At 41.8% G+C, this 25,595-nt stretch overlaps 1 protein-coding gene across 1 annotated transcript; it reads left to right on the forward strand.

Moving 5' to 3' along the window:
* The first annotated feature begins 411 nt into the window (after window positions 1–411).
* sema3d (sema domain, immunoglobulin domain (Ig), short basic domain, secreted, (semaphorin) 3D) lies at window positions 412–25,103 on the forward strand. Its single transcript, XM_028430664.1, has 18 exons — window positions 412–705; window positions 6,579–6,840; window positions 9,983–10,143; window positions 12,465–12,527; window positions 12,653–12,772; window positions 12,855–12,948; window positions 13,600–13,728; window positions 15,376–15,512; window positions 17,171–17,285; window positions 17,669–17,738; window positions 17,828–17,972; window positions 18,427–18,649; window positions 18,854–18,942; window positions 19,185–19,226; window positions 19,778–19,935; window positions 20,775–20,839; window positions 21,195–21,334; window positions 24,621–25,103. The coding sequence occupies exons 2-18, from the start codon at window positions 6,630–6,632 to the stop codon at window positions 25,083–25,085; spliced, it is 2,427 nt and encodes an 808-aa protein (XP_028286465.1). The 5' UTR covers window positions 412–705; window positions 6,579–6,629; the 3' UTR covers window positions 25,086–25,103.
* The last annotated feature ends 492 nt before the right edge of the window (window positions 25,104–25,595 follow it).

Consider the following 25,595-nt stretch of genomic DNA (forward strand, 5'->3'; position numbering starts at 1 on the left):
GGCACTCCATCAGAGACTTTGTCTGTGTGTGACTGCTCCTTCTTGCAAGAATAAAAGCACATTCAGTTTTCCAGGGTTTTTTTTTCCTACAAGTTTCTATCACACTTTTGTTTTGTATTTATTTATATAAATTGAATTCACAACCTTTATGCAGCAAACAGTGTTATTGTAATAGTCAATGTAATCTGGCTCACCTCTTTGCCTTGTATCCGCTACCAAGTAAGGCACGCAATGATAGAAATATTTTAAGAGTGACTTACACATTTCTTTGGAGGGTGTTTAACTAAAGATGTGGAGTGACCGCTGTAACTCAGCCCTGTCTGGCAGCGGCACCGATGCTGAGGGCCCCTCCCCTCCTGCAGCAGCGGCACAACTGGGAGTTTGCCGTCTGTCTTCCCGGGGGCGAACTGCCACAGAATAACCAGCCATCCAAAACACACACACACACGCAGAGGGCACCGGGAGTTCAAGAGCGCTTGTTTCCGTTTAACTAACATTAAGGGGAGTGGAAATATCTGGGGAAGTATTCAGTTTATCCACCCGCTCCTCTTTGGCTCGGAACGAGGGAGCGCAAGTGTCACACAGGACTTTTTGATAGTGTTTCTGTGCGGACAGGTCTGAGGACAGACAGACGCGCTGGTCCACACCGCTGGCATGAGCTGCACGTGAGGAGGAAATATTGAACAATAATCAGGTTTATTACAGGTAAATGATCTTAAATGATCTCTTTGTTCAGTTAATTCTTCTAGTTTTTATCGATCAGTGTGAATTAATTAATAATTACGTTAATATCTTTCATTGTATTTGTCTGTCTGTCTAGACTTTTCTGTAGTTCTACTAAGCGGCCTTTATTTGTATCTGCAAACTTTACAAATGCCCAAGAGAGAATGTGATAAATCCATATGAGGACATAACTGCTCCCTTTTTTATTTACTCAAGGAATAAAAGAGCACAGTCAATGGTGTGTATCAGCTGTGGATGGTCAAATAAAAGCATCAGTATAAAGGTTGGTTTAGAGGTAGAATTTTAATATGTGTGTGTTGTGTGTTTTAGTAGGGTGTGTGACTTTGGTTTCTTTAAATACACTGAATGAGTGCACTCAAGTAGCAGAAAGGAAAAAAAATAGTCAAGTTGTTATTTAGCTATCCCTGCCTGTACATCAAACAGTCTCCTACTTGCTGCACTTCTAAAGGTTTATCTAACTCCCTACAAGGAGTTTTAGGTGAAGAGGGGGGTGTTGTGAGAGAGGCAGGGAAGCTGATGAGGGGCGGCAGTGAGAGGCAGAGTCACGCCGCTGTGTGTATATTGATTTCTCTGGCAGTGTTTCAGAGCTTTCGATCAGCATGACTGAGGTAAATAAATGATTTCTGCTCGGGGCCACAGGAAGACAACTCAGAAAATCTTGTCTGATTTGTTCCTTTAAACACAGTCCAAGTGTTACGTCACTGAGATGGTGCCAGGCATACTTAATGCAGACTGCTGTGTACACAGGCGGGGACAGGTTTATTTGGCAGGGGATGAGGCAGGCTAAAGGCTGCTGCTGAAATCTTAGGTAGGGGCTTTTCTGTGGGAGAAAGTAAGTTATTATGTGAGACTAGTCGAGGGGCTTTGGTGCTGTAGGGTGTGTTTGTTCACTATATCAAGCATATGTGTCTCCTGTGGGCTTTAATCCACTGTATATTCTGTATGGTGTGTCTTGAACTGATCTAACATTACCTTTAAAATCACAGCATCAATATTCAGCTGTGTTTTGAATGGCCTACAGCACCATTCCTGCACCGTCTGACAGCCTCATGCAGTTCACACCGAGGCTTTTGTTCCTGGAGGGTGATGAAAACTAAAAACTGAAAGAGTGCTTGCACAAAACTCAACAGGTTCTAGATGGAACGTGTTATTAAAACATACTTGTAGCCATGCTGCACACTAGCCTCTCCTAATATGGTAATGTTTCCAGAATCCTGCAATGCACACAGACAAAGCAACTAGGGCACCTTCACTGGATGTTTAGAGAGTCTACAACAAGTAGGTGCCAATGACCTGCAGACAGACAGCCCAGCTGGGTATATGGCTAACCTGGAGCCCTGTTGCTCCTCTCTTTCTATCCTCACTTTGTAAAATGTGAGATAAGCTGTCTAACAAGAGCTTCACCAGCTCTGACAAAGGACAATAGAGGTGCTTATAAAGTTTGTAGACAGTAATGCTCTTGAGAGGAGTTGTTCCATAGAGTACATGGGTCCTCAGCCTGTACCCTCAGGCTGTCAGGAGACAAGTGAGAGCGCTCATGACTGCCAGTCACTGTTTTTTATGCATTATTGCTCCCATCTGCCTATCTTAGGATGGTATTAGCTTACACACACATATGTTCATACATGCATGCACTTGCTTTCTGGGGTCATGCCCTGTTCAGCATGTGTAGAGTTACTTGTTTTGTTGTCAATTAGCACTAAACCTGCCAGCATGTTTATCTGTATCTCTATGTGTTTCCACATTGTTTTTCCGTTACCACTGAACAGTTAGACCGCTGGATCACGTATCACTTCCCGCACCCCTCCTCCTCTCCCTCCTGCTTTTCCACCTTTCTATTAACCCTTGTGCGTGTGTGTGCAACAGCTGACCTAAGCTGGCACCATCCCAGTAGCATTTGGTCTTCCATTGATGTAGACCAGAGGATTAAATCGCAACATTAAACTCAAAGTGAGTCTTTAATAAAGGGTGTGCACTTACTATCTGGCCATTGTGTATCCAGTTACCATACCAGAATTTTCTCGACATATTCTCTTACCAGTGTTTTGAGATAAAGGCTTAGGGATGGACAAACGTGGACAGACAAGACCCTGAGGGTTGGAATTTTATCCATCTCTTATGGTTTTCCCCACAGACACGCTCTTCACTTCCAAAACGGAAGGAATTCTGCTGGAATGTCCTCTCGCCCGAGCATTACCATTCACAGATTTCATGCAGAGTGGTTGCAAGCATGTGATATTTGTTAGTTTTTCATGTAGTGCTGTGAATGTGTTTATGTGGAGGACCTGAATGATTCTGCACACAAACTCTCTGATGCACTCTGTGGTGATGTATAGGATTTATTAGAAGGTAAATGGCTGCAGGAAATGTAGACTTTCTCAATGGTAAAGGATCAAATAACAGTCCATGGAGAGGTATTAGATATCCTTACCTAACATGTTTTGTGATGTTTGTTCATTCATTATTTTGGGCTTAATTACTCTTGAGTTTTCAACTTCAAAGCCCATCTCTGTCTCCATTACCATGTTTGAATGATTAAATTTAGTGGTGTAAGGGGATATTTTGGCTATTTATTTTACATTCACTTATTGGAGCGATATGTAATTTCCCGAGAGATACACATGCTGTGCGGTTAGATACTGTTTCGCTCAGATAAGGTGAGGTAATGTTCGTGCTTTGAATCTAAAATGAAGCACAGCTTGTGACTTTGATGTTTACTTAATACCTGAGTAAACAAATAAAAAAACAGGAGCATATAATATAAATGTTGCCCAAATAAAAGCTTCAGCACATGTATGTATTTACATGTTGAGCTCCATCCAGAATAATCTTATGTTGTAACAAGGATCACATGTTTCATATTTACATGTTAGCAGTTAATTCCCAGTATAAGGTTAAATACAGTGTGATCTGCTCCGTGTGTGTGTGTTAGTTGTAAAGGCAAAATAGTTTAGACAGGAGTTAGAAGACGTAAGATGTTGGAGCCTACAGATCAGTTTTATTAACAGTCTTTGGACAGCGGCTGGACAGCGCTGTTTTAAATTGTTGTTAAAGTCTTTAATCTTGCTATTGAAAGTCAAATGTATATTATGGTGCCAGGACATAAAGAGTAAGAGTGCTTTGCTGTACTGAAAAAATGTTGTGTTTCCTTTACTACCACATATAACCAGAGTTATTGCCAACAGAGCAACTCTAAAATTTAACACACCGTGTATAGGCTTTATATTTTGCGCTTAGTCAAAACAGAGTGTGTCCTGGTGGCGTTGTTGTGTTTTTCCTTGGAGACATGAACTCACACAGACTCACAGGGGAGTTACATGCCTGCTTAAATGTGAGGCTAAAAAAAGATGATTGACTGTTGCCAAGAAAAACAATGAATGACTTGAGAGCTAGAAACAATTACCTATGTTGTTCTGCCAGGTCAGTGCCTGTGGTCAGGGAATAAGGACAAATAGCTGTGCTAATGCAGTCTGTCTTGTGGAGATGGAAGGCCTTGATAATAGTGTACTCCACAGGGCACCTGGGTGTTGCTAAATGCCTCATTAGAGGTGGTCTCTGTGCAAGAATGCCCACGGCCGGATCACTTCTTCACCATCTGCTCCTTTCTCATGACTGCTGGCAGCGTCCACTGAAACTATTATGCCTTTAGTGAAGCTACTTTGTAAAGCTTGGCTACTTAAATAACATCTCATCCATTAAATTCTGCATCGTTGTAGATTAACAGCAGCAAATCGTTTGCTTTGTTTGATGTGGAAACTGAAAACCTTGTATATTTGAGGCAGTGACACTTAACGTTGACTGTATATTAGTGTGAGATCAAACGCCAGCAGCACTTGGCTGCTAGCTTTAAATCTGTCACCATCTCTATCAGGATTGTTTCCCATCACCCCCTGCACCGTGTGCAGGCCATGCAGCCAAAGACAACAGGGACTCCAACCGCCAGGAAACATGGGTGTTAGCTTAACCCACATGGCACAAGCTGTCGGTTTCTCCTCTTTCTCACCTCTCACACACTCATTCTCTTCACCCCTATTACTCACACTTTCCTCAGTATTGACTGACTGGTACACTACGCCTATTCCGCCTCAGTGTATGTCCCATCCTTTTCTCACAGATGAGTTTTTAATGCTCTGTCCTCCTTTGTTTGGGTGGCATTCTCCTTGAGTGGTGCTGTACAAACCTGCTTTGCTGAAAGATGTGGGCACTCAAGCTGTGAAAAGATATATACATTACTCAAAAGCTTCTCACTTGAGTGACATCGTGTCAATGCTCTCCTGAGGATACTGTAGGTTGGATAAGCTCCAACATCAGCACTATCGCCATCACACACAAAGTGCAAAGGCTGCATGGATTTAAATCTTCTCTCTCCTCTCTTTGCTGATCACCCTTCCATCACACAGAGCTCCCTATCTGTATTCCTAACCCCGAAGGTGTGAAGGTGCCTCAATTTGTCATCTTAAATAAACAGCAGTCTGTTTATCAGGGCCTAATCCTCTTCAGTTTAAAGCCACGGGGCACTTGGATGGATGCCACTCTACCCTGATTCTCCTCAATGAACTCAAGTTTCAAACAGCAGATGGCAAAACTGGACAGGGAAAATAAATTACTTGAAATTAAGTGAGTTGTAGTACAGCTTATGTGTGTCTTTCAGCATGCCATTTAACATTTTTATCAAGCAATGAAAATCTCTATGCATCAACAAGAATAATGCATTCAATGTCACTTCATATACATTCCCTAGGTACTGCATTCCATTGTTTCAAATGATAATTGTGTCTTCTCTTGTTTATATATTCAAGCTTTACATCTGGAAACAGTATGCTCAGTTTCAGTATCTGAGTGTGTGTGTGTGTGTGTGTGTGTGTGAGTGTTACATGTCATCCGTTAATTTAAGTTTGACATTGTTTACATTGTCACTTGACAGGTCGATGTGGGTTATGTGAAACGGGGGTGGAAGAAAATTAATTAGGATAGCAATAAGGTCTGTGTGTGTGTGTGGGGGGGGGGCATTCTTTTCATGCATTCATGAATTTCTTCATCTATTCTCAAGTTAATTAGTAGCTTAGTAGCTGAGTGACTCTGCAGGAATGCAGGTTTAAAACCACTGATGACACTCATTAAGGAAACGGATATCCTACATGTGTGAACTACCATAACTAACCACTACAATAACTTAATTGTGTATAGTAGTTAAATGTGTTATAATGAAAACAGATTTCTGCCTCTGTTGTTTCACTTTATTTTAGGTTAGGTCAGGACTCAAGTTGTTCTTACTCATTTGTGCCAGAGCAGCCAGTGTTCCCATGATGCATGCAGCTCATTTTTCAGTGTGGAATAATGTCTGTACTACACGCCTCTTTAATTCAGTGTGAAGTTCTAAACAAGACATGGGCCATTTTTTACGGGATATAAAAGAAGAAGTGACAAGGTCATCAGCCAATGGTGAATCTATTAGGAAGTATCATTAAGGCAAAGAACTAAATGAGTTATCCGTGTGAAAAGGAGCTAGAGGCGAGAAAGAATTTGAAAGAGGCTGGAGACAGCAGCCTGGGACTGTTGTGTTAGTTTGACCTTTGTTTTGGGCAAACAGATTTTAGAGGCGACACAAAAGGAAAGCTGGTGACAGGCAACAGCTGATGTAGGATGGGCAAAGAAAGGGGACATGCCTGCAGGGCTCCATGGTGAAACAGCTGAATAGTCGTGTGTGTGTGTATATCTTCTGTGGAGTTAGATGAGACTGCACACACACACACACACACACACACACACTCTCATGCACATGCACTTATGATTGCTCCTCCCTTGCTTGACTCTGTGCACCGGTTTCCCTCCAGGGTTGCAGAAAAAGGACAGAGTGAAAACAGAACAAGACTACTCCACACACCATGAAGAGGGACGACTCTGGTAATCAGAGTCTGGGAGTCAGAGTCTGGGCTCCGTTCTGCCTGTCTGGCTGTAATTATGACGGCAAAGGGAAGAGGATTACGGTGCTATCCCATCTTGGGGTCCCATTAGTGGGACTGATTTTGTTGGCCATCCTCCCTTTTGGAGAAAGCATCAAACAGAGTGTCCCCAGGGTCAAACTCAGCCACAAAGGTAAGGGCTGGAATGCTGCTGATATATGTGCTGATTTTATTATTATTACAGATTTACATTTAATTTCATATACTCCCCAGTGTAGCTTGGGGGGAATCAAATGTCTCAGTCCTATAATTTCTTTGATTTGTTTTGTTTTCTGCATTCATTTTTTTTCCTCGGTTAGTGTTTCAGTCATTCTCTGTGCATCTTCTAAGGTCTGGCCAGACAATCTCATAATCCTCCCTTTGGATATATTAAATCCTCATAGCATTAACCTCCAGCTATATTTTGTTGCATTTTGTTACATGTACAACATTCATTAAATGTTGATGCTCCTGGTCCACAAGAGACAGTCACTCTGCTGTGCGTATATTATCTGGTCCCAGCAGTGTGTACCGTGCGCATGTGTTTAGTTAGGGGTCAGGGTCAGCTGAGCCTGTTTGTATTGTGCCACCGAGGGAAAGCTAAATTACTGCACCCCTTAAAACCCATTCTAAACTCCAGTGCAAACTTTACTTCAAAGTCTTCATCGCTCATGTGATGTATCAGCTACAAAAAAACCACACAAATGAACTTCAGTCCTGCTCCATAAAGCTGAATCCCCACTGTGACCTAAAAGTAAACTCACTCACTGCCTCACTTCAGCCTCTAAAAGCTCTCTTTTGGTGAAGGTTTCCAAAACCCAGTATGGCTGTAAATAGATACACATGCATGTCCTGAGTGTCCAACAAAAATATATGCAAGTAGCTGCAGGAATAATGATTGCTAGGGTCAGTGTTTACACAGCAGTTAGGGTTAGTATTTAGCTCTAAAGTCTGTCTCATTTTATGTTTGTTCCAAACCAACCATTCAATAAAAGCCATTTCTGAAATATAATTGCACTTTAATGGGGCTATGTATGTGAGACAGCTGTTTGATTCTGTATCAGGGTGTGTCTGTTTGTCCTTCAAGCATGTCTGACCACAGTGTTCATTCAAGAGGATGGACATCTGACCACAAAGTGGTTTACTTTAGATTCCTCAGAAACAACAGTGGAACAATGTCCATGTTTGGCAGTGAAAACAAGTCAGGCCAAGAGGAATCCATCAAAAGCAAAACCTCAACTTCCATGCTCATCATCATCATCTCATCAGTGCACACTGTTCAAAAGCAGTGATCACTCTTCAAACAACACATTGAATCACACCCCCTGTGAAAGCACAGCCTCAGTGAGTGAAGGGTGAAATGATCAAAGTGAAATCATCCTCGACTGAACGAACACTTCCAAAACAACTGCCGATAACACGAACTTTTCTCTGAAAAATCCAAAGTTTCATCCAAACTTTCCTGGCCTCCTGCCAAAGAAAAATACAATATGAAAAATTGCCCATGAAGTAAATAGATACAACTTTGTTCTTCGTGTGTGTGGCCAAAACGGTAAACTTACACCTCATGTAACTGATTTTCAGGCTTGTAGCATGCTTTACTTAAAGGACAGTTCCAGCTAATTGTACTGTTTGTTCGATAACATCTCAACACTTCCGCTTATTTACAATGGAGCAGCTTTGAAACCATGGATGGAACATCCTACACTGAATATTAATGGCAGACTAAGGCTGTGTAACAGGCAAACAGCTGCATCACTCCAGCTGCTCTAAATGCAGAGTAGTAGTACAAAAGGTCTACCTGTAATGTTCTAATGTGCTGCTTGCATTGGAGGTTTATCTCTGTAAAGGATTTTTTTAGTCTAGTCTATCAGAGGAGTTTAAACTACCAGCGTGGCAGCAACTGGATCTGAGCGACACTGAGCTCCAGCAGAGGAGCTAATCAAGAACTATTCAGGGTGTCGAGAGCTCTCTTCTTTGGGCAAAGGTGTAGAACGCTATGCCACTAATCAGACTGTTTCAATGGGCTCATAGTGCTGTGTGTTTACAGAACAGATTAGCGTTAGCCAGGGGCTAGCAGGCCTAATCTCTCTGTGAGGTTTAGTCTGCAGGGGGCACAATGTGTGTGTAGTAGAGTGAGAGATGTCAGCATGCAGGGGTTCTGTGTGTGAGCCCGTGTATAGGAGGTGGTATTAAGCAGGACTGCATGGTGTGGACGGGTCCCAAAAGTTCAAATATTGAAGGTTGGTAACCTCTCCAATCCTTCAAACCAAGAGGGTAATCACAATGTCAATCCTTTCAGAGTGACTCCCACAGGACTCCCCCACACTGAGCCAGTGTTTATTCAAGGCATGTTGCTATACTGGAGCAGTGTAAAGAGCCTGCTGATAGAAGAGATTTCCTCAGATCAAGGAGATCAAGGACACAATACTGAGCTCTGAATGTAGCGAGCAGCAACCTTTCTGCAATGTGGGTGAAGTTAGGAGGCCAAGATCATCCAATTTAAACAGTACATTTTTTAATATGTTATATGCAATTCAACAGCAAACCATCATGTAAAGGGTTACCAACAGGTAGTCCACCTGCTCTCATTAAGATCTAATCTCACACTCATGTTTATGATAGTATCACTCATCTGCTAATAAGGTCAACTCAGGGAAGTCCAGATAAAGAGACAGTTTCAGAATAAACATAAACTCCATCTGCTCTAAAATATCTGAGACATATCTTCATAACTATGAAGATTATGGAAAAGTTTGGTGCAGAATGGAGAGTTTGCTTTTTATCATGTTTACTTCTGGTCTGACTAAAATCATGACTTTACTCTACATAACAAAGAAGTTTGATTCCTAGATCAGTACAAGCCGTTCTCAAGTCCCAAACTTTTAATTTTGGTGCCTAAATTCAGCCCATCAACCTGTAGAAGTTGTTTTTTGTCTAGACTTGACACATTTTAAAAAATAAAGATATCTGATAGTGCCCCCACGGAGGTAAGTAAGCTCACCCAACCCTTGATTCTGTGTCGCTTCTCTATCAGCATGTGTAGACAAGGTGTTGAACCAGAGAGGATTAGGCCATTTCAAGTCAAGACATATTTTTCTTCAGGGCTTGTCTTTGGGATTAAACTGGAAGCAACCTGCTGACAATTATTTAAGACTGACAACATAATCCTACTGAAATATATTTTCTCCACTAAACTGTAATTTGACACCAGACTGTGCATTTTGAATGTAAGCCTCGGTGCTGCAGAGATTAGTTAATGTCTTTGTTTCTGTCTCATTTTGTCTCTGGGTTAGAACTGTTGCAGGCAGGCAGTGTATCTCTGTTTCTGGGGCCCTCTGATGGCCTTCACTCACACTCGCTGCTGTTGGATGAGGAGAGAGGACGTCTGCTGTTGGGAACCAGGGATCACATCTACCTGCTTGACCCTGACAATCTGGCCAAAGCGCCCAGAAAGGTAATGATAGTAATGTGTGAAGAAGTTCAGATAAGTAAAAAAAAAAAACACTTTAAAACTTTAGGCGTTTAGGCTTTTAATTATTTTTTATGTTTTGACCATTTGCTATACGTTACATGTTGGCTCAGTAGACTTTAGCTGATTGTCCATCAGCCATTTGACTGAAGGATGCTGCTTGACAAAATTCAAGTTTCAACCCTCCATACATACATAACTGACCAAATCCCTGCACTCTAAACCTCATGCTTGGAGTCACTTGAGACATCCTAAACTCAGTTATTTGCTGTGAACAGCCCATTACAGAACACCCAGTCACTTAGCTTTAGCAGCTCATGATACTTATACCTGTCATGCCATTAAGTGGGGTGACGTAAGGTATTTTTTCCATTACTCTGTGTCTGAAATGCACTCAGCCGTGTATTGTTTTAGAGAAGCACTCACCTTTCAGTCAACAGCGGTCTGACGCTGTCTGTCTGCTAAGGTCAGGGTCATCATTTTGAAGAGCACGCACACACACACACACACACAAATAATATATACACATGCATGCTCACCAATTACACAAACACACAAATGCATTTGGATGGATGCCATATGTTTAAGGTTTGCAGATGAGTGTGTGTTTATGCAGCTGAGGTTGATCTGCAAGTGGGAAGACAGTGTGTTTATTTGATCTCTATCTGGTTGTTTTAACTCATAGTCCTGCCCTCAAAGTGTTGCCTTTCTGTTGCCTCTCGGGTCATCGATACTGAACTGATGCCACAGAGATATGCACTTAAAGCGCTACTCTCTGAACCTTTTGGGACCGACCTTGACAATGAATATGATCTACATACACAAACTTGGTGTTTATAACTTATCGAAGAGGCATACCTGAAATAATCACAATATGATGCTCACAAACTCCTACTACAGTCTTGCTGCCTTGTCCTACTCTAAAGTAGGCCACTCATCATTTTACATTGTTTCAAAATCAGTTTAAGCCCTTGCACAGGCACACTGTGCTCAGTCATAACACATCACATTGTTAACACTGTTTCTGTATGAATTCCTCAACCCATGAACAACTTTGGCGATAGCTCTCCTTGGTAGAGTTAGGAGAGGTAACACGTTAAGCACATAAGCCTGTTATAACACATGTGTGGACATGGAGGGGGCATTGAAGGGGCATTGGATGTTATACTTATCCTGTACCAGAACCACAAAGTGCATAACTTACACTTGGTGAAGATAAGGAGCAAACAAAGTAAAGTTCAAGTTCAGAACTGGAATCAGAATAAGAATCATGTTTCATACCATGTAGAGGTTTTACATTACCAAGAATAAAGAATCATAAGAAGCATGCAGTATAAAATATAAAATTTAAAATGTATACATTTAGCTTATATACATTTACAAAATATACAAATATGAACAAAATGTGTTCAAGTGCAAAGTGCAAAAATACTATTTTCAGTACATAAATAGTTGTAATGGTCTGTCATACCTTGTTGATAATCAAGCAAATGTCATCTCTAAATTCCACTTCATTCATTTGTTTTAAGTGCTAATTGTACAGTAACCTATGTCTGCCTGCATAGTTATTATTACACAGATATCCTTTGGCTATGCGAGAATCCCCAAAACACCGGCCATCACAGAGGCAAAGATTAAATCATTAGATAGCCGCTGATGGGTTCCTAGACTGACAAACAAAAAATGCCTGAAGCCTCTGGTGTAGTTAAAAAAATAAAAAAATAAAAAACAGCATCTGCCACATAGCTACAACATCCATGTGGCCGGGGGCCTTTGTTGTATGTCGTACCCCTTTGCCCTGTTTCTCTAACTGGATATTCACTAAACACTGTGTTCAGCTAGCTTGAACCTGTCTGGCAATTCGTTCCAGAGCTGAGGGGTCTAGTCTGATGTTTAGACTCAAAATCCACTAAAAAAAAGATTCTGAAGAATCTTAGGTTGCACTTAGGCTCACTTCATAGGCTGAGAGGTCAGGAGTTTACTCAGTAGTACCTTTTAACAAGATCCATAAAATCTTATTACGGGAGTATTATGCACTCCCCCTTAGATCTTGTCTGTTCTGGTAGCAGCGTGCTGCGGCTGCTGCAGCTTGAACACATTATAACGTTAACTTTTTTGGCTGAGGCGGGCATGCGGAGCACTGCATATGGAAGTGTAAACGACAGCTTCTTTGTACATAAAAACCTTGAATTATAGCATAGCATAGAAATGGAAAATAACTGTAAGAGGACCTTTTCATCTACAGGCTTACATTTGGCTTCATGATGAGACGTGTAATGTTTTTAATTTATGTCTCTGTTTTTTAGATTCACTGGCCTGCTTCAAGAGACAGGGTTGAAATGTGCAAACTGGCTGGCAAACACACAAACGTAAGTGTTTCTAAAATAACTATAGATTGTATAGATTGCAGCACATGCGTTGTCATGAACAGCTGCTCTGTCAGACTTTCTATCAGAGCTGATCTTTGTTCTTTTTCTGTCCCTGCTTGTCTTAGCTGGAATGTGCCAACTTTATCAGGGTCCTCCACAATTACAACCGAACACATGTCTATGCCTGTGGGACAGGAGCCTTCCACCCCACCTGTGCTTTCATTGAGCTTACTGGCCACAGAGAGGTAAAGTTGGTATGAGTGAATCATAGCATGAAAAATGTTGACAAGAGCTCATCTTAAATATTAATCTCCTTGTGTCACTCAGGACGGTGTGTTCCAGCTGCTGTCTAACACAGTGGAGTCCGGCAGATTGAAATGTCCTTTTGATCCAATGCAGGCATTCACTTCAGTCCTCACAGGTAAGATGACACACATAAGATAGGAGTGCACAACACTTAGGCAGACCTCCACCCGCCTCATCGCTTGTGAGTCAGAATTTTATTACTGCCCAGGTTGAAGAGGTAAAAAATACAGTGTTTCCTTTATCTGGGTCATCAATAAACCACGTTAAGCCAATAATTTTACCATGACACTGAAGGATAGCAGCCAAAACATGTTGACCTTACACTTAGTTATTCCATATATGACAAATGAAGCTGTTGCTTTGATCGCTCCATACCTTTCTTGTCCCTGCTCCTCCAGAATTCCCTTCTCTGGTTCCACAGTGTTGCTGCACAGCTTCCCATAAACAAATGTTTCTCTCCACCCAGTTGTTTGTGTACTCTTGTGTTCACGTGTCTGTTATTCCAAGCCATTATTTTGGTCAAGAAAGAAGAGAAGCATACATTTTTTCCAGGCAGCCTCAAAGTAACTTGGCAGATAACAGTAAACAAATGTTTTTGAGCCTCTCTTTCATATGATGCTTCTGCTAATTGGAATCTGACTCAGTATGTGTGTTTTGGGGTTGACTAAGGTCATGGTATCCAACAATATGGTTTGAATGCATAACAGTGTGTAGATGTGTTTTGCATGTACTCTTCAATAAAACTAATATGATTGATTGTGTCCAGATCAGTACCTGTACGTTGGAACTTCTTCAGACTTTTTGGGCAAAGATACAACGTTCACACGCTCTCTGGGTCCTCCACCTGACCAGCATTACATACGCACGGACATCTCTGAAAACTACTGGATCAATGGTACACACATGCTTGTGCATATCCACATTGACACGCTGACTGTTATTGCTTTTTCACGAAACCTCCAGCCTCTCCGCTGATACAAAGAGCCTCTCTGTGCCCTCGGGATGGTTATTGGCATTCCACAAGGAAGTAAACAACCCACTTATTCATTTGACTGGAACTTTTATATGAATGCCATAGCAGAACATAGGGACCACACCTACAGGGGAATTTACAGTGAGCCACAAAGTTCACAAAGTCACATAGCCACAAGCACACACGCTCTTATACACACATGCATGGACGTGAAGAGCCAACGCAGAGCAGGGAGCCCCTTCCTGCATACGTCTCCAGTCCAGAGTGTTTTACAGCCACTGATTGGTCACAGTGTATCAACAGTCGTCACCAATATCTAAATCCTTACACATGGTCTCCACATTTCACAACCACACGGTCAGAGATGTTTGGGGTAATTACTCTCCCTCTCTGTCTCTGTGTGTGTAAACAGTGTGTGTGAGTACAGAGCAGGCCGAGCACACCCTGTCTTTCAGCACAGTGTTTCTGTTCCTCTGTGGAACATCTTTCCAGCACTGCATGACTAACAATGACCTTCTGTTGAGTGCGTTAGCAGCCGCACATTAAGCTGTTCCAGTTGGGGAATCACCCTCTGGTGGTTGGCTCGACTTCTAGGGGTTGAGCTAATGTTGATGTAATGTCACTGCAACTTTTAAGCTTTTGGACTCGTTCCCGTCAGAGTCAGGATGCTGATGGCAACATTCTGTGGCTGGTTTCATTTTCCTTCTAGACAGCACTGCTTATAGACTGAAAGTTAAAATTTAAATACAGGATCATGTTATAAAACGTTTATTATTTGACACTGGCATCAGTGTATGTGACTTGTTTAGAGCCAAATGTCATATTTAGATGTGTAGAAACTGTCCAACTGACCAGTTCTCTTTTTTAGGCCAATGCACATTGATTTTAGGGAGTCCGACATTCTGATATGAAGCATGCATACATAAGTGAAGTAATGGCTAAGATGACGCACATTTCTTATACACCCATATGCATGGACACCACTATGGGCCAATAAAGGCCGGTAAAGCTGGTTATTGAGAATCAAGGTCACGCTCTAGTTTGGCCAGAAACATCTCTCTTAAATTGATGATAATGTTTCTCACTATTTCCTGTGTAAATGTTTACTTATGTAGCCCTCAAGAAGCCAAATAAGCAATTAATAGAGTTAAGTAGGGTCCCGAGTGCAGGACATTTAAACTAATGACAGATTCCTCTGCCTGTAATGCAGATGTTTGAGCCAAAGTGTTTTTTTCTGCTCTCTGCCACACTGCTGCATAATAGATATTGCCAGATAGGCTGAAAATCATATCAAAGTAAACAAAACTGCTTTTACAGCAATCTAAATTCTCTGGCAATCAGTGCATTAGCCTGCAAACCGTAGCACAAGCTGATGATTTATGTCCAGTCCAGCTCAGCTCTACTGAGTACTTAATAAATAAAAGCAGTGATAAATCAGAGCTTTCTGTAGAAACGGAGGAAGACTGTAAATAAACACATGCTAAGTGTAGTGTTGATGCCACCACAAAACCCCAGTTCATGGCAAAATCATTACCTGACACTCTTCCCTCTCTTTCTGTGTGTCTTCAGAGGCTAGGTTTATATCTGCTCATCCCATCGCAGACACCTACAATCCAGATGATGATAAGATGTACTTTTTCTTCCGTGAGGTGTCGTGGGAGGGCAACGACAAGACCATCCTCTCCCGAGTGGCTCGTGTGTGCAAGGTGAGATATTACCCAGATAGAGGTGTGGAAAGTGGGAGGTATACATGGGACATGAAAAATGGGCAAGCAGGTGAGGAAATGGGATGGAAGACAGTATGCATGGACATCCAGAGCAATAATTTGTGGAAGAAAAGAAGCTATGATGTAGTGGGACTACTGTGAAAGTAAGACAGCTGCAGTGCAGGATCTCTTACAGTGTGAGAGGGAGACGTAACTCCCCGTAAATCTGATAAGGATCTTTGTGTTGGCCATTGTAGAAGTGTTTTATGTCCCCCAGGTGGAAACCTTTACAACTTCTTTTTTGAAGTCATCCAAGTCTCAGCAGGGCCGTAAATCATGGATTTAACCCCTCTGAGCTTTGTGAGGAGACCTTTCACTGCTGACATTGTCACTGCAATTAATGTAGCAGAGAGATCTGCGCACCATGTCCTCGCCATCCTTTTCTCTCTCTATTAAAATGGTGATAAATCATGTTTTGCAGCCATTTTGTCTGTAAAGGGATTTCACTTCCATGACATGAGTTTACACATCTGGTACCACTGCATTACATGAGATTCTCAGCGTCTTCTGGATAAATGCTAAATGTCACCTTTTGCTAGAAGTACAGGGCCACACTTCATACAAGCCTATATCATGACATTATTTTGGCAACACTTTTTCCTTTGTCAGTTGTTAGATATAGTGGGATCTTTGATGGTCACATTTCAGCGCCTGTTAAGATGTATTTGACACTACGTCAAAACAACTGTAAGCTTAGATGGGCACTGCAGAGGCAGGACAGATTCATGATTAGGGACTGTCTGTATACCGCACTGTGTCACATCATTCATTCCAAATGGAAGAAGCCAACACAGCAGTTTGCTGATAGCATTCAGAGATCTATTGCTACATTCTTAGAGAAAAGCTTTCAGCATGTTTATGAGTTGGGAGTAAGCTGTAAAGCAGGCTGGAAGGAGATTCCTGTGGATTACTGCCCTTCCTCTGTCTCTCTCTCTCCTACACTGTATTTTCCCTCCACTTTCATTATCTGTAGCTTTGTTTTGTCCTCTATATAAAAGGAATGGGAACACTTCACATCAATCCTCTTTGAAGATAATCACTATTGTGAAACATCCTCATTAAGTGCTTACATTTTTTTTGGTCTCTTAAACATGAGTGTGTTTTTGTCTGTGCTGAACCAGGACGGTCTTTTCTGTACCGTGCAGTTAGCGGAGCGGCTGAGTTTAACAAGGTGGCTTCTCTCAAGTTTTCTATGCATTGCAAAGTACACTTGAACCCTCTTGCCAAAGTTGAGTTGCAAACATTGTAATTCAAACAGCAATTGATATGCTAAGAGAAAACCTGCAGAATAAATCAGCTCTTGATTTTTAGTCTTACAACATGCTGCAATTGTTTCTTTTCTCCTCTTTTCCTCTCTCTCCTTCCCCTTATTCATTTCACCAACTTGTAATTATATTAACAAGCAGATCAAGCAGATATATTCCAGAGGCCTGTGCTTCTCCTGTTTATTTTCCTAATTAGTGAAGGTAATCTGAGTCATTCTGTGATGTCCTTCCATTGAATTGAGCATACTATGGTTGTGTGCAGTAAGTGTATATTATTAATTGTCTTTTCGGCAGCTGCCTGGCTTGTTACAGAGTATGTGGTTGTGTTTTCAGAATGATGTGGGTGGGCTGAGGAGTCTGACTAATAAATGGACGACCTTCCTGAAAGCCAGGCTCGTATGTTCTATCCCTGGACCAGACGGTGTGGACACACACTTTGATGAGCTCCGTAAGTGACAGTGAGATTAAAACAAGTGATTAAATAGGCCAATAAAGTGAGTTTTACGTCATATGAGCAACCTTTTTAGAGCACTTTATAGAAGTAATGAATTTCCCTGGCACATGAAGGGTGCAAACATTTTAAGGATAGATTTGCAATGGAAAGACTGCTGTTGTTCACAAGCATCACATGGATATATATCTTAAAGTTACACTACTATGTATATAGAATCCTTCTGTTTACAACTTAATGTTTATAGATTACTTTGTTTATACAGACTCTAAATTTTATTCTGTGTATGTGACAGAATTGACAATAAAGTTACTACGTTTATTTTTTGAATGAATAATGATAAAATTACATTTCTTTCCTTTTCTTACTTTGACTTGAAGAGGACATCTTCCTGCTCCCTACCCGAGATGATAAAAACCCCATAGTGTATGCAGTCTTCACAACCTCCAGGTACATTTTTAATCATCATGAGCACCACCTGCAGCCTCCCCCCCTCCCCTACGGCTGTAACCTTGTGTCGGTTTCCTTTTTTATTCTAGTTCCATTTTCCGTGGCTCAGCAGTGTGTGCGTACAGCATGACGGATATCAGAGCTGTGTTTAACGGACCTTACGCCCACAAGGAGGGGCCTGACCACCGATGGGTAGAATACGAGGGGAGGATACCGTATCCGCGTCCTGGAACGGTGCGTCGTCTACCACACACAAACGCTTCAAGCTACAGATGATTTTTGTTTTTACAAATTAGAAATAATGATCCTCAGTGTTTTTCTTCATTATACAATAATAAACATCACCCCAATTTAAAAATGCAGGATGCTGGAAGGCATGCTCCTCACATCTGCTTGATGCAGCCTCATCATGTATGACATAACCTTGGCTTATTTGAAAATGTAAATCACATTTTGCAATCAGAGTAAGAAATGTGTGTATGTACGTTTCAGGTGTGCAGCAGAGGGAGCACTTACTTTGAGCTGTAGTACACACACACACACACACACACACAGGGGTCACACAGATGTTCCTCAGCGGTTTTACCTCCTGCACTTCTTATTTTCACCACTAGAAGGAGACATACACCAGTACATTGTTAGAGAGACCCCATAGCCATAGTCATCATTTTTTTATTTTATCCCCTAGTGTCCCAGCAAGACATACGATCCAAAGATCAAGACCACCAAAGACTTTCCAGATGAAGTGATCAGTTTCATTCGATTCCACCCACTGATGTATCGCTCTGTCTACCCTCTGACCGGCCGGCCTGTGTTCACCCGCGTCCGAGTGGACTACACCCTGACACACATAGTGGTGGACAGAGTTATGGCAGATGATGGACAATATGAGGTCATGTTTCTCGGAACAGGTGAGACACACACATACACTTGTCTTCTCCCATTTTGGTTGCTGAAAGTTTATATGCAGCCAGCAGAGGGCAGTAGAACACTGACATATAATTTGAGGTGTTCCAACCCTGCAGCTGGCAAAAGGAAGTTTTATGCTTTTCTGTCAGCTGTGGTCCTTTTAGACATAGTCTGATGATGGTCTGGTGTTGTTCACTCTGTCACAGATGTTGGCTCAATTCTGAAGGTGGTGAGCATCACACAAGAGAACTGGTCAACAGAGGAAGTTGTGCTTGAAGAGCTTCAAGTGTTCCAGGTTTGGCTCACACACAAACACACACATATATCACCTGCAAACTGATTTGCTATGAGGTTCTTTGTTAATGTTATGCTACTGTCAGTGGGACGGCTGATTCATAAGCTACTGATAAGTAGTACAAACTGAGAGCCTGATGGATTTTCTGAGCTATTAATCAACAAACTCATCTGCTGTTTTGTCTTTAAACAGCATGTGTTTATTGCGGTTTTCAAGTTGGTAAGGTTTTGTTTGTTTTGCAGGTTCCCACTCCCATCCTCAGTCTGGAGATGTCTTCTAAACAGGTTTGTTCTCATTCTCCTCTGCTTTGTTCCCACGCTTCATTTGCATGCATCTTCTGCTGTCTGCATTAATTCATGCCACGTGCATTTAGTCATGTGCACATGCATGATGTGGCACAACCTTTGCAGTGTTTTCATCATTCATGTATTTAGTTTTCCTGCCTGTCTTTAGCTTTACCCATAGCTATCTCACTCCTCTGCCTCATTATCTAAGGGTCAGGGGTGTCAGTACACACTTCAGCCCTAATCACAGCTTCCATTAATCTCCAGCAGTGTTTATCTGTGTGTGTGTCTATGTGCCTGCTCGCGAGTGTTTTCAGATGAGGCAGAACACATCCTTAAAGTTGCAGCTGTGAAAAATTCTTACAATGAGAAAACTCTGTGGTTTGTTCCAGGTGTCATTTTGGCATTTTAAACAAATTAATAAAGTGATTTGTGCAGTCAGAATGACCCATAGTGTTGCATATTTTAGCACCACTTATCAAATAAGTATCCTTTATCCACTTGAACTTGGAAGTGTACCTCTCCTAAAGCAATGTTGTGTTTCACTATAGCAACAGCTCTACGTGGGTTCACATGAGGGACTAGCCCAGGTCTCACTCAGCAGGTGTCACCTGTATGGCCAGGCCTGTGCTGAGTGCTGCCTGGCTCGGGACCCCTACTGTGCCTGGGATGGACACATGTGCTCTCGCTACATTCCTGCATCTAAGAGGTAAACAAACTGACCGCCTGGTTAATGAGCTTTTTAAAAGCATTTCACACGTTTTGCCTCTCGTTCAACACTCACACAAACAAACAAACACAGGATTCCAGGGACTTAATATGGCAATAAGTTATTTACAGCAGTAAAACTAATAATATTAAGGGTAATCTAAAGAACCAAAAGCACACATACACAATCTGTCCGTGCCAGAGTTCATTGTCAAAACTATTACTTATTCTAAAGCATCAATTAGAAAGGCTGGTCATAAACTGACTAATGCCAAATGTCTGTAACAACATCTGTAGGTTGTATTTTAGTTTGCTCGCACGAACGCACGCTCTACACAGTCTGTGCCCCACAGTGAGGGGGTCATACTGTCATATTACTGACCAGTAGGGATGCTGCTATAGTTTATGGAGGTCCTGCTTTTGGTCTCTGGGGCTCTTTGAAAGTAGATAGTCACTATGTCAGTGAATGTAGGCTGCAGATGTCCCTTCACACATCACCAACAGGAAGTGGAGGAAGAAATCAATACAAACTGATGGAACCCAAGTGAGCGACAGCAAATCAGAGGCCTCTACTTTCTTAGTGTGGCTTGAGTAGGAAAATAGAAGTATAAAATATATACATAAAAACAACTTCTGTCATACATTTAGGGTTATACAGTGTGTGTGCAGTGCATTAAACAAAACTGGCCAGAGAATCCTTATAGTATTAGGAAGTAATAATCAGATGAACTGAAACAATGTCTGTCAACTTCAACTTCATAATAACTATGATGTTGGGTCTGAAAGCATGAAATGTATAGATAAATAAGCAGTCTCAACACTGATGTCTTTGTTTTCCAGGCGAGCCAGAAGACAGGACATCAAAAACGGAGATCCTGCCATTCAGTGCTGGGACACAGAGGACAGTACGTAGACATCCTGTGTCTCTCTTTATAAATGCACATCAAGAAAACAAATACAGTACCATGCAAAAGGCATTTACGATTTTTATTAATCAATCTTAGAGGTGTTTGATAGAAATTCAATCTGCAGCATGAACATGCAGCCACACTTATAAAGACCTGTCATCAGTGACAAGAAGAGAACAAGAAGTCTTGTAACAGATAGTTGCCCACCCAACACCCCCACAGACACTGAGTAGATAAGACACAAAGTTGCACATTTGTGCATGTTCATCACAAGTGGAGACCTGCATGACATACTGTTATTAGTACCAGAGAAGAGGATGATTCATGGCATTTACAGTCGTATGTTTTTCAGGTCTTGGCAGGGGACTTGTGGAGGAGAAGGTTCTCTTTGGGGTGCAGAGCAACTCCACCTTCCTCGAGTGCATCCCCAAATCTCAGCAGGCCCAGATCCGGTGGTACATACAAAGACCTGGATCTGAACGTAGAGAGGAGGTCAGAGAATCGTCAGCACACGTGTCTCATCATACCACTAGCCACTGAAGCACACATCATTCTTTCCCTTCTTTTACTCTCTCTCTCTCTTTTACTCTGAGGTGTGACAGTTCGTTTCTTGGGTAGTACCAGAGGTCTGACGGTTTGTTCATGTCAGGTCAGACAACAGGGAAATAGTGGGTCAAAGGGCAGTGTTTGCCCCTGCAGCAATTATGTTTTACATAAGCACTTCACAGCAACCAAAAACATCATGTGACTCACTCACTTAAGTTATGAGACTGGATAACCTGTAGAGTTCCTACAATTGTCCATAGCACCATTGGGGAAGTGACATTTACTGGTGAGAAGTGATACTGTGTTTCCAGCTTTTTCAGAGTTATTAACCTACTCTAGTCACAGCAAAAATCTTAGAGACAAAAAGGTGGGGGGAAAAAGACAAAGGACACACAAGACTTTAACAATGATACTTGTCTCCTGAGTGAGACAACAGTCATGCTTACTCAGCACCTCAGTACCAATTCAAACACACAGATCATCCTACACCCACTGTGAGTGGCCCTGTCACTGCTCAACCCACTCACTTCCTCACCTCTCCCCCATGGTCCCCTGTCCTCTCTCACAGGGGTGAGTGTAAGCACAATGACAGGTGCAGAGGCCACTAAAGACCCATGTGTTCTTTTACAGGCTTGCACTAAGAAAACTTGTGTGTTTCTCTGTGTGTGTGGGTGTTTCTTTATGAACCCCTACAGCAGAAATCATAACACAGCACTCCCTAGGGACAGCCATGTGTTTTGGGGTGATGAACACATGGGGTGTTTTCTGTGTTTGTGTGTCTAGGCTTGCAAAGATATGTGACCTATTGTACTCTAGACAAAGTGATGAAGGACTGAATGCAGGAGTTCATCCTCCCTCAGGCCTGTCTTGTAATAAAAAAACAGAAGCTAAACAAATACAACAGAAGGTGTAAATATGAAGGATTAACAAAAAGTTTGGTGGTTGAGAAATTGTTTATTGAGAAAAGTGTTTATTTTTATTTATTTTTTTCAAATATGCTTTTAACTTGTGGACTGAACTTTTATCACACACTCTTCCTTTGCAATGAAAAGATCAAGAGAGACGCCATCTGGACTTATTGGCAGATTTGAGGATTTTTTTCAAATCTTTATAAAACAATATTTATATAAAAATACAAGTACAAGTTCAAAAGAGTGACCAATGCAAATGCTATCCTGCAGTTATACTTTGTCTTTTATGTCTTTACATTTGACCTCGACCTTTCCCCATCAAAATCCTGTCAGTCTGTCCTTAAGTCACAAAGTGAAATGTTGCCTTTGTCAATTAAGAACCATGTTTCGACCTCTGATCATCAAATTCTATTGAGTTCTTTCTTGAATCAATAATTTAACCAAATTGGAAAAATCCTGTCTTAACATATCACATTCACAGGAGCAGGAAGAACAAGGCAAGGAGCGATAAACAATAGTATATTGTCTACAGTGGGTGAAGCTACGTCCTTGTAGTCGGTGTTTTGTTGTTAACTTGTCTTTTTTCCGGTGGAAGCTGGTTTACCTGTTCTCACAGCTGCAGTGGCAGCAGGTGTCAGCAAGTGTCTCTGTCACTCTATGTGCTCTGTCTTTCCACTCTGCTTCCCTCTGTCTGTCATCCCTTTTTCTCCCCTGTCCCTCACCTTCACATCATCATACCCACCTTAATCTCTTCTCACTTCACGCTGCTTGGTTTGTCTGCTTTGTTTCCCCATACCTTTCAGGCTGCCTCCACAATTTCTCACAGTTTTTCTCCCTTCTGCGTTTCAATAAAAAGCATCCTCAGCCAGCTGTTCACAGCACCTGCAGTCCACTCTACTGCTTATACTCTTCTCATGCACTCTTTCTACCCCCCAGTAAAAAGTCAGCTATTAAAGATGTAAGCTGGAAGAAATGTTACAGACTTAAACACAGCATGTTTTTAACGTGTGTGTGTGTGCAGTCACCTCCTGGAGTCTGGAATGCCTGCCCATTAGAAACCTGCTAATAAGACAGACTTGAATGATGTTGAATTTCATGCAAGGTGTTCATTAAAATTCAACACAACCTTCCTAAAATCATGGGAAAGTTCTCACTCTTGTTTAGCACTTGATAAGAGCGGTATCAGGTTCACCAAGAGGTAAACTGAGAAAAAAAATCATTCAGCTTAAAGGTGTTTTTCACTGGGCTGCACATCTAAATGTGGATACAAACACTGCACTGCACACAGATACACAAATAAAGACGGACCATCTGGGTAAGTTTAAATGTCTGGCATGACTGTTTAGTCACAGATGCCTTGATTTTGGACGGCAGTGTAAGCACATAAATACTGACAGAATGATTAAAAAATGCACTCGGGAAATTTTTTAGTTTTTTTTTATGTGTGTAGCATGTGTTTTGTCAAGCCAGTCAGGTGTGTCAGGAAACAAGAATGTGATAGTAGAGTGACCTGAAAGGGTCAACATTCAGGAAGAGTCTGAGGTCTGTTGGTCTGTCTCTGCCTGGACAACACATCATCAGTGTCAACCCCGAAAACCACCACACAGCATTACACACACTAACAAACACACACACACACACACAAGTGTGTAAGAAAAATAAATCCAAAACACACACACACAGGCAATTTCATGGTAATATTCTGGCTTTCTTATCAGTTACACCTCGGGGTGTCAGGGCAGGCCTGTGGGAGGTATGCTTTTGAAGCAGCCACACATGCACTGACTGGACACACACACTCTCACGCTCCTTCTCTGTCCTCTCGACACAGCTGTGTTGTTTTTTTAGGCCCTGACAGCAGCAGCACCACCTGATGAATCATGGCCTATGCTAAATGAATATGGGGCCGTTTTCACATTAGCATGCTACTTGCCCCTTACACCTTAATGACAAGCCCATACACTCTTCCACTGGCACTTATTGCTTACACTCATTATACATCTAAAATTCTCTCTACACCATATAATGACCTCTGTCTCCCCCATGCTGTGGGTGACACTCACCAAGTCAATATGCTTCCTGTTTCAGGGGTCATTACCTTGTTTAACGCACCTTGGAAATTGTGCATGAAAATATAACTGCGTACACAGGGTGGAAATTGTTGGTGTTGTCTGAAATTGGTCTGATTTATAGCCCCCCCTTTTTTCCCCTATTTACCATTTGGAAAACATTGTGTTATGACCATCTTTTTTGTGGCCCAAATACCATAACTTGGTTCTTAGTCATGTGGCTCATGTTTTGTTTTTCTTGCTTTCTGCCAGGTCAGACCGGATGACCGAGTTGTTCACACTGACCGAGGTCTCCTGGTCCGCTCTCTCCATGCCTCTGATGCTGGCGTGTATATATGTGTAGCACAAGAACACACACACTTCACCCACACTCTCCTCCGTCTCACACTACAACTCGTTACACATGGACAGCTAGACAGAAAAGCCAAGCCAGGCGAAGACCCCGCCATGGAGCTGCACCTTGGAGCGGAGTCACGTCAGCGTTATAAAGACTACCTGAGAGTGATGAGCTCTCCGTTCCGCTCCCTGGAAGAATACTGCGACTCACTGTGGCTGGACAAGAGGCATTCAAGGGCACGAGGGCGAGGCTTAGGAACCGGCAAATGGAAACACATGCAGGAAATGAAGAAGAGCAGGAACAGGAGACACCACAGAGAGAGGAAGGGAGAGGCAGAAATACACAAGGAAGGGAGGGTAGTGAGGACAACAGAGCAGTGAAGAAAGGGGTAAAAAAAACACACACACACACAAAAGCTGTGGACAGCACATTCACTGAAGTCCTGACACAGAACTGTAAAACTGCAGTGTCAGATCAGCAAGGAAAGCTCTGAGCTAACAAGTCATTTTTTAACATCTAAGAAAACATAAAACTCTAATTATGCTCAATTATGTGTATTTTTCTATAAGAAAAATGCATTTCATTTTGTATAGCCATCCTCTACTGAATTGTACACCAGCTGCAGTGTTACAGAACAGCTGAAGTATTACAACCTGGCTGAATTTTAGAAAATAAAGAATGAGACATAAAGAATTGGTTCATTCATTGAAAGAAAAAAAAATGGTTATTGTGGTGACATTGCATTCATGTTGAATGATTGTAAATATTTATATATCATGTACAGGAGATACAGCATGCTCAACTTAGTCTTATTAGTGATCTGTGTAACTATAATGAATTAACCCTGTAATATGTTTGCCATATTTTTTGTACAATCACTCCACTCTTAT

This window comes from Parambassis ranga, chromosome 19 (assembly GCF_900634625.1).
Source record: "Parambassis ranga chromosome 19, fParRan2.1, whole genome shotgun sequence".
NCBI classification, from domain to species: Eukaryota; Metazoa; Chordata; class Actinopteri; family Ambassidae; genus Parambassis; species Parambassis ranga.

Bases quoted from the DNA above. Each gene is read 5' to 3' on its own strand.
- sema3d (XM_028430664.1), top strand. From the start codon at position 6,630: ATGAAGAGGGACGACTCTGGTAATCAGAGTCTGGGAGTCAGAGTCTGG. The intron at 18,650-18,853 runs GTGAGACACACA...ACTCTGTCACAG, and splicing joins GGTCATGTTTCTCGGAACAG to ATGTTGGCTCAATTCTGAAG. The intron at 19,936-20,774 runs GTAAACAAACTG...TTTGTTTTCCAG, and splicing joins TACATTCCTGCATCTAAGAG to GCGAGCCAGAAGACAGGACA.